Source organism: Xenopus laevis, chromosome 1L (genome assembly GCF_017654675.1).
Source record: "Xenopus laevis strain J_2021 chromosome 1L, Xenopus_laevis_v10.1, whole genome shotgun sequence".
Taxonomy (NCBI): domain Eukaryota; kingdom Metazoa; phylum Chordata; class Amphibia; order Anura; family Pipidae; genus Xenopus; species Xenopus laevis.
Genome location: NC_054371.1, coordinates 52884758 through 52903663, shown reverse-complemented (window position 1 = coordinate 52903663; position 18906 = coordinate 52884758). Strand labels below are relative to the sequence as shown.

The 18906-nt window shown below is 39.8% G+C and overlaps 1 protein-coding gene across 3 annotated transcripts in view; it reads right to left on the bottom strand.

Annotated features, from left to right (window-relative positions):
• nek1.L (NIMA-related kinase 1 L homeolog) overlaps positions 1-18906 on the bottom strand; it is a 61081-nt gene that overhangs the window by 9616 nt on the left and 32559 nt on the right. For all 3 annotated transcript variants that reach the window (XM_041589219.1, XM_018230887.2, XM_018230895.2), the window contains 10 exons: positions 18423-18500; positions 18149-18244; positions 15177-15353; positions 14129-14194; positions 13675-13909; positions 12449-12592; positions 11682-11888; positions 10232-10349; positions 9046-9131; positions 8692-8900 (listed from right to left, as the gene is read on the bottom strand). In XM_041589219.1, coding sequence (XP_041445153.1) covers positions 8692-8900; positions 9046-9131; positions 10232-10349; positions 11682-11888; positions 12449-12592; positions 13675-13909; positions 14129-14194; positions 15177-15353; positions 18149-18244; positions 18423-18500 — 1416 coding nt within the window. The remainder of the gene's footprint in view (positions 1-8691; positions 8901-9045; positions 9132-10231; positions 10350-11681; positions 11889-12448; positions 12593-13674; positions 13910-14128; positions 14195-15176; positions 15354-18148; positions 18245-18422; positions 18501-18906) is intronic.

Here is an 18906-nt window from a genome sequence, read left to right as displayed (position 1 = left end):
CTTACCGTATATACTCGAGTATAAGCCGAGTTTTTCAGCACCGAAAATGTGCTGAAAAAGTCTACCTCGGCTTATACTCGAGTCAGTCACCCAAACTGCATCAATTGCGCTGAAGAAATCCTCCTGTGCCCCACACAGCTGCCTCGTTCCTGCTTCCGACGCACTTGTGGGGTTCGTTGCACAGTTACGGTAATATACTGTGCATTCCTATTGGCTATTAGTTTGTCCTTTTAGGCCAGTTTGACATCCAGCTGTATCGGCGAATCAGAGAGTGACGTGGGAGGAGTCGTGTGGTTTGTTGCGCGGAAGTGAAGGCACCGGCTGAGGAGATGGCGCCGAGCTCGAAATCCTATCGGGTGGCAGAACCGAAGTGGGGCCCGCGGGACCATGTAATAAAGCAGCTGGACTGCGTTAAGGTACCCGAAGTATCACAAATTGTTGTGAGGCGAGTCGCGCCTGGGCCGGAAAAGAGTGTGTGGTTTGTTGCCGGAAGTGAAGGCACCGGGTGAGGAGATGGCGCCGAGCTCGAAATCCGAGCGGGACGGGAACCGAAGTGGGGCCCACGGGACCATGTAATAAAGCAGCTGGACCGCGTTAAGGTACCCGAAGTATCGCAAATTGTTGTGAGGCGAGTCGTGCCTGGGCCGCTGAGAGACATACGGGGTAGAAGTGGTTGTTATTATTGTTCTGCCGAGGGAATGGCAGGTTCAGCTGTGATACTCAGGGACGGGATTGGGACAAGAACAGGACCAGCAGTTACCTCTGCTGTTACCTGCAACTCCCAGCACCCCCAGCTGTTGTTACCTGCAACTCCCAGCACCCCCCACCCTTCCCTGTTTTGCAGAACTGGATATAGGGTAACAGGTGCCCTTAGCAATGCAGGATGCCTGAGGATGGGTTAAATACACTATTCTGGATTGACGAACCTGCAAATCTTTGGCTGTCAACTGTGGGTGCAGGGAGTTGCACTGCCAAACTGCTGTCCGTGGGACATGCACCAGGCACAGTATATTATTGATTGCTGGTCGGTCTCTCTCTCAGCACCCTAGGCTTATACTCGAGTCAATCAGGTTTTTGTAGGTAAAACTAGTTACCTCGGCTTATACTCGGGTCGGCTTATACTCGAGTATATACGGTAAGTATTCATTTTGGGGGTATAGTTTTCCTTTAAGTATAATTACTGTATAAACATAGTGTTGTACAAATCACTGAACATTAAAGTTAATGGGATATGCAATGCTTAATATAAATCTTTCCCATGAATCATTATGGGAACCAGTTTAAGACTGTTCCTGTGTCAGTGCCCTAAAGTTTACAGCATGATAAACATTTTTGGGATAAGAGTCATGACGTTCATGACAGAATGCCTTTTGATTTGGAGAACTAGAATCTGGTGCTGGTATGACTAACCCGCTGCTTTGTGGAGTGAAGGAAGGAGCCATATTTAAACGACTAAACCATGATCTAAAAAAAAGTGTTCATCTTAAAATGAGCCCTGCATAATATGTGTGAGCCATATAAATAAAAGCTCCTCACATGCAATAATACAATCAGAATTTAGAATTTCCCACACTAAGTATATCATTTTGATTCAGGTCTTTACAAAGCACAGCACAACCCTGGCACATATATGAACTAGGAAACTGAGTCCCATTAATACTGAAGGTTTGATCAAAGTAAAAAACAACAGCTGGGCTTTAACACTGATGACAATTTGATTACAAAAGACCAGGCCTCCAGGAATAGCTCTGGAATGTTCCCAAATCAGGAACACAAACAGTATGCAACTAAATCCTCTCTAAAACTACTCAGCATTAAGGCAGTAGTTTAACAACTAAATTACTCAGCATGAATAAGATTGCAAGCTCTTTAGGGCAGTGCCTTCTTCACCGTTTGTATCGGTTACGGATTTCTATGTATGTAATTGTTTATGTTCTCTGTATAAACCCAATTATTGTACAGTGCTGTGGAATATGTTGGTACTCTACAAAATACATGATAATAATAATTACAATACATTAAAGGGAAAACATGTTTTTTTCAAAATGCACCAGTGCAGCTCCAGCACAATTCTGCACTAAAATCTGTTTTTTAAAAGAGCAAATAGAATTTTTTTTTATATTTAATTTTGAGATTTGGCATCTCAATATTGCCCGATTCCCAGGTGCCCCCAGTCATGTGACTTGAGCTCTGATAAACTTCAATCACTCTTTACTGCTGCACTGCAAGTTGGAGTGATATCACCCAGTCTAATTCCCCCTCCCCCAGCAGCCAAACAAAAGAACAATGGGAAGGTAACCAAAAAGCAGCTAACACCTCTGCTGAAGGATTTGTTTGCACTACTAAAATTGCCAAAGCAGGAAAACCCTGCTTTGGCAATTTTAGCACCAATATTACAGCTAAAAACAAATACATTTGTTGGTTTAAGAACAACATTTTAAATAGTAGAGTGAATTATTTGCAATGTAAACAGTGTAATTTAAAAATAAAAAGTAACCATCATGAAAAAAAATCATGACAGAATCCCTTTAAGGAAACCCAGGGATTCTGCTCACCTGGGCCAAAGATAAAAAAAAAAAATGTATCTAAACTAATGTATCAATTTAGAACAGTTTCTAAAGGAGTTGGTGCCCCCCCCTCCCAGAGATGCTTCAGTATTGAAAGGTGAACATCCCCTTTAAAGGTGTACTGCCTCTTTAAGGCCATAACAATGTCAAGTGGCTGCTTACATTTACACTGGATTTGTATGCTGTATTGTTACATAGAAATACTTTGTCACTGAAAATCGGTAAACTTTAAATTGCACGGCAGTGTCTGTTGATATGGGGTGTGGTTTTCATGCCTCCATAGTCATTTCTTTAAAGGAGATACACTGGAGCCAATATAGTGGTCTATGAGCTGGGACGCAATACATTTAAGGCTCTATTTATCATTATGTGTAAACCTGCTCAGTTCATGTAGTCAATGGCAGAGGTTCAGTAACCCATTTGAAGATTTAAAAGCCTTCCCGACATTCAAGTTATTTTCTGAGAAAAAACTCTATTCGAGTATAGTCGAATTTGATTTGAATTTGATTTGAGCTTTCGGGTCGGTAATATTCGTTCGAGTTTTAGATATTTGAGTTTTTTCTTATACTACTCGAGTTTTGAGGTCATTTGAGTTCATTCGGGGTAAAAAATTAGGCCTTTAAAAAATCTGCCCCTTAATATTGATTTAACTACAGTGATTAGCTGGTTTACACCACTTATCCAACTTGGGGCTCCTGGGTTGTTTTTGATGTGACCCACCAAGAGATCTGTGATCATTCTATCCCTAAAGCTCCATCTTCTTTGGGGCCCAGTTTAATGGCAGGGGAAAAAGCTGGAAAATATAGATTGCTAAATTGCTACCATCCCTAACTGATGAACCATCAACAGCTTCAGTCCTAAAGCCTGGGAAGTGCAGCCAGATCCCAGGATTCCGGAACCAGAGATATGGGATGGGAATGAACAACCTGTTCAGCAATTAGCTGTGAGCAGTAAATTGTTATAGGACTAATGAAAGTAAATGATTGCTGTGGTTTGCTATCCCAGAGTAAAACATGGTCCAGTTTGCTATGGTTCCTTGCTTCTCCCTTTTTAGTGTCTCAATTCAGTCCACTAAAGGGCGAAGTGACTAACATTGGCGAAAATTCGCCAGAGTGACGTCATTTCGGAACTTCGCCGATTTACTAACGGTTGCCGGTGTAACTTCGCTAGCGAAGAAGATAGACTCTAGCGGTACTTCGCTCCCTAACGCCTGGCAAATTTGCGCTCTGGTGAATGGACGTAACTATGCAAATTCACTAAGATGCGGATTTTACTGAACGTTAGCTCTTGCGCCAGACTTGCCTTCGCCACCTCAGACCAGGCGAAGTACAATAGAGTAGATAGGAGTTATTCAAAAAATAGTTTAAAATTTTTCTAAGTCCCAAAAAACGCTGGCGTCTTTTCCATTTTCAGGGTGATAGGCTGCAATACATTTTTTTATGGGTTACCAGCTTCCCCCCTAGATTTCCTAACATATGGCACATAAACTATACACTGGGCTCATGTGTAGGGCAATATAACAACTTTATTTTATTTTATTAAGGTTTCCTGGGCTTGTGTAGTGTAATGTATTTGATGCAACATATACGTCCATTGAACTCCAACTTCCCGCTGTATGCTAATTAAGCAACACTAGCGCAACTTCGCTTCTCTTGCTGCAGTAACGCTAGCGCAACTTCGCCAGCGTTCGGCGACCTGGATGCAACATCGGATTTTAGTGAATTAGCGTTGTCCTGTCGTATCTACTCCTGGCGAAGCGTTGCCATGTGAGTGAAGCCGTTGCTCCCAATCAAATGAACCCAAATAATAAAATCCAACGGATCTGGCCCAGAATGGTTATTTCAGCAGCAATGAATGTATGTGCATCTGAGATTATTTCTTCTTATTTTGTGATTGTTGGTATATTCCTTATGTAATGCAGCACCATACCTTTCTAGTGACATATGCAGGCATTTAAAGGAATATGGAAGCAATTATGTCAGAGGTGACAGGTGACTGGGAAGATTTTCATCTCTGTATTGCAATGTTGGTATTTACCAAGCTGTGAAAGCTCACACTCACTTTCTCACACTTCATACATAGGTCGCTGTAAAACCACTTCCAGACTCGCTTGTCAGGCTTACACTTATTTTCCATCCCATTGGCAAAGTTAAACCAGAAGGAGAGATGCAACACATTGTACATAGCATTTTCCAATCCAAACTAATAAAAGAGGACAATGAACAATGGGCATATGTTGGTAAAAACACAGGGCATTTATAAACCGCCATTGTGTTGAGCTGTATTCGCATTTGAAGGCTTAATTGCCGCTGCGAGGGAAAAATGCACCTCATGCAACGGTGGCCTATGCACTTTAAAGGGGTGCTCTACCTTTAAGTTAACTTATGTTGTAGAAAGGCCAATTCTTAGCAACCTTTCAACTGACCCATTATTTTTTTTTATCGTTTTTTTTTCAATTATTTACCTTCTTCCTCTGACTCTTTTAAGCTTTCAAATGGGGGTCACTGACCACCATTTAAAAATCAAATGCTCTGTAAGGCTCACATTTATTGTTATTGGTACATTTTATTAATCATCTTTAGGGATGCACAGAATCCACTATTTTGGATTCGGCCGAACCCTGAATCCTTTGCGAAAGATTCGGCCGAATACCGAACCAAATCCGAACTCTAATTTGCATATGCAAATTAGGGCTGGGAAGGGGAAAACATTTTTTACGTCCTTGTTTTCTGACAAATAGTCACGCGATATCCCTCCCCACCCCTAATTTGCATATGCAAATTAGGATTCAGATTCGGTTCAGTTGGGCAGAAGGATTTGGCCGAATCTGAATCCTGCTGAAAAAGGCCGAATCCCGAACCGAATCCTGGATTCTGTGCATCCCTAATCATCTTTTTATTCAGGCATCTCTTATTCATATTCCAGCAATGCAGGGTTGCAAACTGGAGAGCTGCTGAATAAAAAGCTAAATACTTCAAAAATCACAAATAATAAAAAATGAAAACCAAAGATTTTCCCCAAAAGAAATGAATTATGATATTGAAAATCATGAACTACCTGCTGCCAAAGGAGTTCTAGAGGGACAGAAGCATCTGCTGAAGGCTGCTAGTCATCAATCACAAACATATATGATCTATTAACATATAGGGTATTAAAAAAAGGACCTCCAAAATTGACATTATTTTCTTTTCTCCCATTTAACGCTTTGTCGTGAAGCAGGGTTCAAAACTGCAAGGCAGATTATTTCCTGGAACTATCCAACTAGTGGTTCTGGTCAACTCTAGACCTTCCATCTGTCTCACATATTGAACTCTGCAGTGTAAATTTATCCAAGGAAGAACCCTAATCCGTGGAACTATCCTGATGGGGTTTAGCAACATACCTTGAATTCTGAATGACTTACAACAACCCAATACCTACTGTATGTGTACCCACTGTTATAGCATAAGCACATTGAAAAATATATCCTAAAACAAAGTGAAAAAAATAACTTTTAGTATTTGCCTTATGGTTTATAAAGATCATTTCCAGCATAATCAAGGTCAGTCTAGAAAGCTATTAAAGCTACACTGCAGAATGGTGTGGGAATAGAACGTGACCATCTCAGAAACATAAAATGCAGAGGTCAGACATTTGTAAGGCAAATAGGCTTGTGGAGTTACATTGGAGAATAGATGTGACAATGGAAAATGTATATTGTGAGGAATATGCTAAAGGACAGGGAGCAGTTAAACACTTATGGGAAGAAAAACAGACTGCAATAAAGAGAAAGGGGTATGATAAGGTGTGAGAGATCATAATGTGAATTTCAGGGAAAAATGAGAAGCAGCTGAACACGGTTTTTATACTTGTGCAGCAGAAAGCCATGCATTATGTTTACATGGAAGGCACACAAAACCTTACTATAGATGGGATCCATTTAGCTGTGAATCTGACCATAATGCAGAATGTAACACATAACTTTAAGTACAGTATTAACTTATAAAAGCAAAAGGCATGAAAGAATGCACATCAAGAATGGTGTCCTTTATTTGGAAACCCGTTATTTTGTATTCTCCAAAAGACAGCAATGTCATTATCAAGGTATCCTATACAAAAGACACAAGCTAGAGCCAATGGGGGTTACCAATTTTTTTGGTCCTCCTGTGACTCTAAGCGCTTAAAGGGGAACTCCACACAAACATAACTTAAGCTTTATATAAATCAATTAAAAAATATGCAGACTTTATGATTTTTAATGGTTTGGAACAGTTCCCTAGGCCTAGCTCCCTGCTGATCTGTCTGACTACTTTGCTGAGCTGACAGACTACTGTTACTTTTTATCAGCAGCCATCTGTCCTTAGCCTGCATCCTCCAAACCCCACAATTTCCTGCACATGTGATTTCAATACAGATACAGAACATCACAGTGGAATGCATTGTGGGTTATGTAGTTCCTGCATGCTGTCTGTAAGCTGTGGGAAATTTGTTACAATTTATAACATCAGTATTTAGTTCCTCCTTTCCTGCCAGGATTTCAAATTATGCAGAGAGAGAAGAACTGTTAAACAGCTGGATTTCAGCATAGAAAATTACATTTATTCATATTTTTGAAGAAACAGGTAACTGTGATGGGTATATTAGGGGTTTCTGGTTATGTGGGCCTCTTTATTAAATTTTGGTTTGGAAGCCAGAGCTCCCCTTTAAAGGAAAACTAGTAGGTCTGTATAAAAATATGTTTAATAAAACCCTGTTTCATGTAAATAAACCATTTTCATAATAATATGCTTTTTTATTAGTATGTGCCATTGGGAAATCATAAGTAGAAAATTTCCATTTTAAAAAATAAGGGGCGTCCCCTGGGATCCTGTGATTCGCGGTGCACACAAACCAACCAAACAAACCATACTTGTTAGGTTACATGAGCCAATTTACAGACAGAGTTGTGTCTTTGGCTTCTACACTTCTTCCTGTTACAGTTAGGGCTGCAGTATTTCTGTTTAGTTGATCTCTGAGGCAGCACAGAGAATTTCATAAAATGGTGGTTCGCGACAAGAGTTGCAAAAGGGCAATATTTACTTAAATATATATTCCAGCTTGGTAAGATTCTTTTAATATGCCACTTAATTTGATAATTTTATCTGTTGCTTAAGTATTCATTTTGGGGCATAGTTTTCCTTTAATTCTTACCCAGGCCAGTGACCTTCCTAGGCAACCCTTGCATTATATTAGACTATATTAGGAGCAAGTGCAGTAGAGAACTGGTCAGCTATGGTTTGTACTGTGAATGGCACCATTTTCAAAGCCTGATTTCAGCAATGGGGATGCCTGCGTAGGTAGGGGAAGGTACTGGTGATCACCCTACTAAAAAGAATGGTGAGTTTTTAACAGAACATACATTACCAGTAGCAAAAAAACCCACTTAAAGGAGAAGGAAAGTAATTTTTACTTGAGGGTTAGGCACACTCAAGTGATCACATTTACTTACCTGAATAACCCCGGGCCTGTGAAGTTTTCTCCTGATAGGAGCACCGGCCTGGGGTTATTCCAGAGACCACCATGGAGCGATCCTCTTCCTGTGGCTGTGCATGAGTAACTTTAACAAAAAATTCGGCTATTTCATTCTACTGCACATGCATCTGGCCTGGGAAATTTGAAAAAAGAAGCAGGAAGACAATTGCTCTGTGGTGCTCGCTGAAATAACCCTGGGTCAGTTCAGTTTTCCCTGATAGGAGCACCGGCCCTGAGTGTTAGGTACAGGTACCGTAAGTAAATGCGATCAATTGGGGGTGCCTAACTTTTGGCACCCCAAGTAAAAATGACTTTCATTCTCCTTAAAGTCAGTATAACCCCTGTGATACACACTAAGAGATCAGGAAGGATGGATTTATTTATTTATATGTTCATGGGTTTGGAATTGGTATGGAATAAGTATCAATCCAACTAACCAGCCTACACGGTGATATCAAGAAAACTGTATCTAATTGGTGCAGTTAAGTCTCTGCAGTGAAAAATTAAATTCTTACATATATACTGTTTTCCTAGTACATTCTATCTCATACAATAACTTCCTGCTAGAAATAAAAATAAAAATTTGAATTTGGCATTTTTTCAGTCTCCAAAGTGTAGCAACTCATATGCTTACCTTTGGGTTGTTTGCATCAAATAAACCAGCAGTGAGTCCAATCAGCAGTGCGGTCTTGCCTTTGGTTGGAGAAGCTGACCTTGAACGAGGCGGTAAGGAATCATCAAAGGACGACTGGGCAGAGAATGTTGGAGTGACTACACTTTGAGGGAGTGGCACTTTTTCAAATAAAGCTTTGGGTACACTTGACTCTCTATTTGAGTGATTCTCTGTGCACAAGAAAATAAAAGCAGTGCAAATTACAATGCAAAGAAAATTAAGGTACAAAACCTGCCTAAATCGAGATTTCTTTTTCACACAAATATCAAATTCTTTCCCCAAAAACCAAAAAAAACTAATTTGAAGACCACTGACCTATTTTTTCCTCTTGGTCTGAGCATTCAGTATCTGATTGGGCATCTTCGTTTGGTTGCTCGCATTCAACAGTCTCCTGTCCCTCACTGAAACAGAAAGGTTTTAAATATTTTGCAACACAGTTATAGTACGGCCAGTAATACAATAAAATGGAAAATGCAACATATGCACTTACACATGTTTCATTTGCCTGCAGTTTCAAAGTAAGGCATCATTTCTAGAAACCATCACATTTTTACTGTTATATAGTAGGGCTTTATGACCACATTTATGGGTGTACCCAGGGCCACCATTAGAACAACAACATTTCTGGGGCCCTGCCCATCCCAGCCCCCCCCCCCCAGATCCCGCACTCCACTGTTAAAAGACCACACAGACATCAGCACTAAAACCAGTAACCCCCCCCCCACCAACACACAAGTTATAAAAAAAAACTGTGGCACCAGGGCCCCCTCATAAAAATTGGTAGTGGTCAGGGCCCCCCTACAAGTTAAAAAATCATTGGTGGTCAGGGCCCCCCATAAACCCCAGAGAATATTTTCTAAAAAAATATTGGTAGCCGGGGCCTATAGGGTATTAAAAAAAAAATACATTGGTGGTCAGGGGATTCATAAAATAAAAAAACACACATTGGTGTTCAGTAGAACTGAACTCATGGCTTCAGGACTTCAACTTTGGCTCCTTTCGTGGCTTAGGGTCTTTTCGCAGCTTCAACTTCAGCTCCTTTCATAAGTTTGGGTCTTTTTGCGGCTTCAACTTTGGCTCCTTTCGTGACTTCTTTGGCTCTTTGGGACTTCGGCGGTTCAGCACGACTTCCACGCAGTCAAGAGGGGGCCCAACTGTGCTGCACTTTTCGAAATAGCCGTGCCCTCCTTGACTGCGCGGAAGCCCCTTTTGGCCCGGTACACCAGTACCCCCTGTGCCCCCTTAATAGTGGCCCTGGGTGTACCCACTTAACACACTGAATATATTTAGTCTCTGTTTCTTAATCTTGAGTACCCAGATGTTGCTAGACTACAGCAACAGATCTGTACCTTGCATTTAAGCCTAGATAAACTGCTCTTGGTTTCAAAGTGCCAGTGATGGATTGCGGCTGTTTTTATGCCCCTGCCTTCCATGTCATAAATGATCCCTCGTGTGTCATCACTCTTACAACAAGACTGAAGTGGCTGCATGTTTATTTTACCTTTCTTGTTTGGTCTGCTCAGTCCAAACATTTGTAACCTGGACTGGGCACTCTTTATCAGCTTCCTCCTTCCCTTTTATTTCTTCAAGTATTTCAATCTCCAAATCTTCAGGATCTTCTGTATTAAGAGATACAGGTATAAAACATTAAATATAAAATTTGAGTGACAAAAAGCACTACAGTCACAAAAATACATTTGTCCACATGTTATAAGTCATGTAAACAGATGATAAATCAGATACAATTTCTTCACACAAGTTTTAACTTCAACCGTCAGAAACCAAGCTTTAGAACTTTTTTTAGGTGACAATACCAGGAATGACTTTTGGAGGTTTACAATTGCTTCCTCTAAAGAAAGAATGCATTGTGTTTTTACTATTTTGTTATAGTGATGCCTTGGACACGGATTCATGCACTGGACAAGGAAAGCTGAAAGGCAGTGGCTTAAACTTGGCTGCCTCTGTAGTAGAGAACATACCTTAAGCAGGTAGATGAGATCATGCATTACTTAAAGGGTCACCCTAAAAAATAATTCCAAATCCTGTTTTATGATGTTATTCAAGCAAAATAAACTCCACTTATACTATATACATAATTTAAATTTTATCTCTTTTAGTCTTGTAAATCACAATCACATCAAGCAGGCAGCAGCCATTTTGTGGACACTGTTATTAAGGCAAGCTAAAATATTGCCAAATCATGCCAAAATCTTGTTTATACACCATAATGGGACACCTGATGCCCATGCCCGTGCACTGGCTACAAAATTAAATGTTGGAAACGGAGGGGGAATGTTAGGACATCTAGGAATAGTGGAATGGAAAGTGAAAGCAATTGCCTGCCCCGCCTCTATGACTAAGGCATATAGGAGGGGCAGGCAATATATGACAGCTGAGAGTTTTAAATGAGTTTATAACCAATTTAATTGTTTTAAAAAAAAAAAAAAAGAATTTGGGTTTCATGATTAATTTTAAAAGGACTTTAATTATACATATTTTCATGAGCGGGTGACATGTCCCCTTTAAAGGACCAAAACAAAAAAAGTGTTTTAAATGAATTACAATATAATGTACTGTTGCCCTGCATTGGTAAAATTGGTTTTGCTTCAGAAAAACAACTATAGTTAAAAACAAGCTGCTGTGTAGACATGGGGGCAGCCATTCAAGCACAGGATAAACAGTAGATAACAGATAAGTTCTGAATCCCATTGTATACTACAGAGCGTATCTGTTTCCTGCTGTGTATCCTGTACCTTTTCTCCTTTTTCAGAATTGAATGGCTGCCCCTATAGCTACACAACAGGAAATTATATTTTCATTACTTTTAAGACTTTAAGATTTTTTGGTGTCACTGTTCTTTTAAGAAGACAGCACAGAACAGTTAGATTCAGAGATAAAGTTATATTAATCTATAGGAGTTTAACAGAAAAAGTCAACTAAACAAAACTCACCATTAGACTGGATCTCGACTTTGTCAAAGGCAGCCATGGGGATACAGCATTCTTCTTCTACAGGTGGAGACATTTCTGGCTGTGGCATTACCTCTCTATTTGGTAAAATTATAGTCTGTCCCTCAGTGGCAGAAACTATATTTAATTCATTGCATTGTGCCTCCTTCTTTTCCATCTCTTCGTCTGCTTCTTCGTGACACTCTTGCTCTATTATGGAATATTTTCAAATAATATGAATATAGACATCCTTTATGTGTAAGTTAAAGTAGGGATGCACTGAATCCAGGATACGGTTCAGGATTCGGCCAAACCGAATCCTAATTTACATATGCAAATTATGGATGGAAATCATGTGACTTTTTGTCAGAAAACAAGGAACTAAAAAATGTAGTAATTAGCATCTGCAAATTAGGATTCGGTTCAGGCCAAATCTTTTGATAAGGATTCGGGGGGGGGAAGCGCAAATACAAAAATAGTGGATTCGGTGCATCCCTAAGCTAAAGTCATATAAGGAGATTCAGTGTTTCATGAATTCTAAATACTTGACCATTAAATTATATAGGAAATATGGGGCATTGTGTTGAATTGAAGAAGAAGCCCACAGATAATTTTTTGTTTGCATTACATTGTCTTGTGCATAAACGACAGTAAAATTATCCTTCTGACACAGTACCTGATTTAATTTAAAGCTAAAATATAGCTGCATTGCCCCACACATACCCAAGAGTAATAATAAAAGTTGGTCTGTAATACTTATGTTTGCTTACCGATTGTGACTTGAAGCAATTCTGTTTCAAGCTGGAGTTTGGCCTCACCAAGTACCTTTAATACAGAATCACCAGGATCTTTTCCCCACAGTCGTCTCTGGGGCTCTTCCACCTCCAGTACGATCACATCTCCAATTGTCAGATCTGAGACAAAAGAAGGTTAAGGTGATATGGAAGCCTTTCATTGCTTTGTAATGACCCCTAATGCAACCCTCCTTTTAATAAATCAATGTTTTTTATATAAATAAGAGAGAGAGTACATATTAATTTGCAGGGAGGGGCAGCTTTCAAGATATCCTTTACCATTATGGTTTTGCCTAGTGCAGTCCCATTAAGGGTATAAGTGGCTTGGATATTTTTACATCCCAGGTGCATGACTTTACATTTATCAACATTGAATCTCATTTGCCACTTAGCTGCCCAGATTGCCAGTTTTTTAAGATCGTGTTGCAAGGATGCCACATCCTCAATGGAATTAATTGGGCTGGATAGTTTTGTGTCATCTGCAAACACTGATACATTACTTACAACACCCTCCCCTAAGTCATTAATGAACAAGTTAAATAAAAGTGGACCTAATACTGAGCACTGAGGGACCCCACGAAGAAGCTTACTCCAAGTAGAGAATGTCCCATTAACAACCACCCTCTGTACCTGATCCTGTAGCCAGTTTCCTATCCATGTGCAAACAACTTCATTAAGCCCAACAGACCTTAGTTTAAAAAGCAATCGTTTGTGGGGCACAGTATCAAATGCTTTGGCAAAATCCAAATATATCACATCAACTGCCCCCCCACTGTCCAGCATCTTACTTACCTCATTATAAAAAGCTATTAAATTTGTCTGACATGACCTATCCTTCATAAAGATTTGCTGATTACTGCTATTTTCCAGAACATATTTGTGGATCCCTTAAAGGAACAGTAAAACCAAAAAAACAAACAGACAATTCAGCATGTAGGGTCCCTGCAACAGATTATCCTATCCACTTTTCTAATAACCAAACCTCCTCTAACTATGACCTGCCTTTCCTGCCTTGCACTCCCCTCACCCCCTGTATTAGAGACGCTGCGCCCCAGGGTGCTCTGAGAGTCAGCCTGCAGTCATTACTATTCTGAAGACTGATGGTGAACAGCCAGATATAGACATGTGGTTATTTTTTGCCATTCTCGCTTTATACGCAGTAATTGGTTAGACCTCTACCGCAGTGCATGTATCACACTTACTGTCCAATGGGAACACTGTATCCTCCACCAGTGTGAGCTGAGAAAGAGGAATCACAGGAGGAAGCTCAGCCTGCCACTTCTTCCTATCTGCTGCCAGAGGCTCACCACTCTCTTGCTGTTGTGCCTGGCCACTGGCTTGCACTCCATTTTCCTCTATTGGATGGTTTGTGGGCTCTGTTTCTTCCTGAGCTTTCAGGTTATGATTTAATCGACGGAGTATTTCCCGTTTTTCATTCTAAGAAAATACATAACTGATCAAAAACAGGAATCCTTTTTCCCCCTTTAAACCGTCACCTAGTTATATAAAAAGCCTTCAGACAATAACAGAATAATTAATTCCAGTGCCCACTACTGAAATCTAAAGCCCAACACTTTTTAAAACATGAATGTCAGTCAGGGATATAACCATATAGTTGAACTGTATGCATTTAGTTAATGAGAAAATGGTACTTGCTTGTACTGAGGTTTCTGATGTTATGGAGTCCTCCGTCAGATCCCTGATATTTGTATCTTCACCTTCCTAGAACCAGCAGCAGGACATTAAAAAAATGAACATAACAATGTGAACTAGGTCCGAAGGTCAAGTCTAACACTTAAAACAATTTCATTTTTGTCCTGCCACTGTACACTAGGGTCAGGCATACTGTATTTATAGAGATGTGCATCCTTCAACTTACCAACACTAGAATTTAATTATACCGTGCCAATGTGATGCAGAGGTCTACAGACAGTTTAATCATTATTATCAATTAATAAATACCATTATTACCAGGTAAAGAAGCTAATTACAAGGAAAAACAGCAAAATGACCCTTCACTCTTTCCCTTTTCATTCCTCGTTATGCCCTTCACCTAAAAAAGCTCATTTAGCTGAACATTTTTTATACCATACTGAACAAATACAATGTAGCTGCATATACCAATTGGTATTGAATGGATTTTTGATAAGGACAATTCTTAATCTGTATTTGTAATATCAACTCTTGCTCCAGAGGATGCAAAGTATTTGAGCCTAGTGTCCTGTCAGCACACACTAATCCACTCTGCAGTAAGCTAATAAATATCTAGAAGCAACAAATGGCATCTTATTTTCCTGCTAAGCTCAGTGAGACTGCCTGTGTATGTTCAGCTATTCAAGCACATGATACACACTGGATCACAGATTAGTTCCGAAGAATCCCATTGTATACTACAGAGTTTATCTGTTATCTGCTGTGTATCCTGTGCCGTTTCTCCTTTTTCAGATTTGAATGGCTGCCCCCATGGCTACACAGCAGCTTGCTTAAATAAACTATTGCAGAGTTTCTGCAGCAAACACACCAGTTATACGAGTGCAGCGCAATCCGTACATTATATTTTCATTACTTTAATGCACTTTCATCTTTTGCTGTTGCGGTTCCTTTAATCAATCCCGATGCAATGGCTGATAAGTTTAAGCAAATGCTTCACAAAGGGAGAGTTTTCCCAAAGAAGAATGGAACAAAGTACAAGAAGTATACGTACAGCCCCAACATTCTTTAGTGCCGAAGTCATAGATATGGCAGGTGTGCTGGGTTTCGCATGAGGCTGTCCTCGTACAGGTGATCCCCCAACATCAAGATGTGCGTGTTTGGGGGAGCCGGGTGTTGCCCCAGCTGCATTACAAGGCACATTTGGATTTTTTAACCCTCGGGCTGCCAGCTGCAAAAAATAAACACGGTTATGAAGTGCAAACAAAATCAAAGATTTGAATTCCAGTCAAGCCTACACGGGCAAATGCTGGACCTGGTAAAAAAAAAAAAAATCAGAAATTCACTGCCCTAGAAACAATAGATGGAATAGAAATACATGCATTAATTTTATCAAACTAAAGCAAGTATACGTACTGTGTTCTTAATGCAACTTATGTGAGAAACCTCTGTTTTTATAAATACGTAAATCAATGATAAGCAAGGTGTCTAAAGAGCAGAAGATAATAATTTGTGCAACATCATTTTATATAGCACAAGTAACACAGCACTTTATATTCATTTATAAAAAAATATATATTTTACAAACTAGACTTACAGGATAAAAACAGGGTCAGAGGGCCATGATCACAAGATCTTACAATCTAAACATGTTTCAAATGAATAAACCTCAACAATAATGTTTTTTTTTTTTAAAAAAATCCATTAAAGGGGAACTCCACACAAACATAACTTAAGCTTTTTGAAAAGTAAACATAATTTCAAGCAACTTTGCAATATACATTGATTAAAAAATATGCAGACTTTTCATGATTTTTAATGGTTTGGAACAGTTCCCTAAGCCTATCCCCCTACTCTCCTGCTGATCTGTCTGACTACTTTGCTCAGCCAACTGACTACTATTACTTTGCATCAACAGCCAGCTGTCCTCAGTCTGCATCCTCCAGCCCCACAATTCCCTGCACACCTGATTTAAATCAGGAACAGAACATCACAGTGCAATGCATTGTGGGTTATGTATTTCCTGCATGCTGTCTGTAAGCTGTGGAGTAGTTGTTACAATCTGTAACATCAGTGTTTAGTCCCTCCTTCCCTGCCAGGATTTCAAATGATGCAGAAAGAGGAGAACTGTTACACAGCTGGATTTCAACAGTAACCAAATGAACAGTAACCAAAGAAGACTAAAAATACTCTGTAATATATATTGCCATTATTAAAAGATAACCAACTCCTACTCTTGGAGGGGAATGTGTAGCATAATGATAACAAATGTACAGCAGCTTTCTCAATAGAGAAAACCTAGGAAGTTGCTAAGAAAAATGCCCTTCACAGTCCTTTTCTAATGGTCACACCCACAATTAATCTAAACAACTCCCTGGGCGGCTAGACCACACTCCCATTTTGGCTTCTTGAGATGGGATTAAAATACAATGGAGCAGTGTGTGAGCTTCAGGCCAGCTACACAAAGACACAATGGCTGTTTAGGCAAGACTACCACCCAAGCTGAGCTCATAATACCTTTACAGAAGCTTAGAAACATGGGGGGAAAATAAAAAAAAAGCTAAATAAATATACATTCACAGCTCTTAATATTGTGGAAATCAATATAGATTAAATGTAGGGATGGGTGATGCTTGAAATATAACCACCTTTAAACCATTTGATTAGTATAAGCAATATTGTTAGCATGAAAGGTTGCCAGAACATTGTTTTCCTACAGACTGCAGCTAATCAAATTTTGATTTTTGTTCAAGTGCCAAATTACCCCCAAACACCCCCCCCCCCCGCACAAAAATGGCATACGGTAATAGTTCCTGAACAGATCTGGAGAATGTTTATATCGGCTTAAGCTTGTTGGCTTTATAAACCATCACACCTGCTTTTCCGTAACAATACAAAGCTCAGGGTTCCAAAGCTTTGTAGAGTGCTACATGAGCAAAGCACTGCACAACGTACGCTCTTATGATCCCTGAATATTTGCCATGAACTCTTTCCACCAAAATTAATGAAAAGAAATCTCTGCAACCCTCGGATTTGTACAAAGCTTGTACCCCCAGGCACCAAAGGCTAAACAGCATTGACTTGTTAAATAGCTGAAGTGGATTTCTACTCAGCTATACTTGTTAATGGCGGCTGTAATCTTTCCTCATCTGCACATGTAAAGTAAACAGGTACTGCACCTGGGAGACCACACAGAAGCTGCTAACCCTGCAGTTTCAAATGCAATTAACCTTTTACCATATGGACTAATGTTTTGCTGGAATTAGTTGATTCTTTAGCGATGGATTGCAGTATCAAAAAGGGCAAGTAAACTATGAAAAACAGAATAAAACAAGATTAAGGGGGATGTATATCATTACACAAAGTCTTGTAACTAACTCATATCCCCAAACTATCTCCAATATAAGTGAATAAGCAATTTGTGTTACCCAGATAATCATCCTGCAACTATGAGGTCTAGTCTTCTCTCTGGTTTGTTTAGCTGCAATGGGTTTCTAACCCCCATCGTCATTATCTGGCTTCCTTATGATTCTCTTAGAACACAAAATCAAATCAGTAAACCATGGGAGGAATTAAGATTTAAAGGTAATGTAAACCCAAAAAACTATTTTGATTAATAAAAGAAAACATAATTCTAAGGAACTTTGCAATATATATTCATTATGAAAGATATTTTCATTGCTATTGAAAGTAGCGTTTGTCCCTTTCTATTCTCTGCCCTTATTAAACAATGTTAAGGTGGCCATACACGGGCAGATTAAAGATGCCGATATCAGTCCTTTAGACCGATTCGGCATCTTATCTGCCCATGTGTGGGGGCTCCAGACAGGTCCTCCCGATCGATATCAGGCCAAAAATTGGCCAGATATCGATCGGTCAAGTTTGATTTTTTTTACGATCCAGGACCGGATCAGCTAGTTGTTGCGGTCCTGCGACCTGTGCGAGCCCATTCGGAGCCAATTCATAATATTGTAATCCGATCGTTGTAGTCCATCCAGCTGGCCATTTAGGAAAAAAATAGCTTACATGCTCTTCCCATGCTCTCTTCTCTCTTTCATCTGCTTCTCTCCTCTTCCTCTCAAGTTCTTCTTTTATTAAAGCAGCTCTAGCATTTGCTTGAGCCTACAAAGAGAAATAGGACAGGTTTACTAATTAAGGAGGGTGTAAACCCAGAAATAAAATGTTGCATAATGAAAGCCAATCCAGAAGCACATAATACCAAAATCTCTTGATAAACACACATTAAGCCTATACTGCAATATTTAGGGGTGCAGAGGCATCTGGTTTTATTTCCTCTTACCTTCAAAGCTTCAATTTTCTTTCTTCTTAGCTCAGCTTCCTCGCTGCTTTCCTTGCTACATGTGTCATCTTCACCCCCCTAGGATAAAGGCAGATATTATGAAAGATACTTGGACATTAAGCCCGTTAAATTAACGGGCGCTAGAACATATGTAGAAAATTCGCCAGAGACAGTCCGTGGGGCACATGCGCAGTAGCGCAATCCCACGGACACAGGGACTGGACGCAGAGACACTTCAACTTTATTATATAGGATTATGTCCATGATAATTAGGGATGCACCAAATCCAGGATTTGGTTCGGGATTCGGCCTTTTCAGCAGGATTCGGATCCTTCTGCCCAGCTGAACCGAATCCGCATAAGCAAATTAGGGGCGGGGAGGGAAAATGTGTGACTTTTTGTCACAAAACAAGGAAAAATGTTTTCTCCTTCCCGCCCCTAATTTGCATATGCAAATTCGGATTCAGTTCAGTATTCGGACTAAT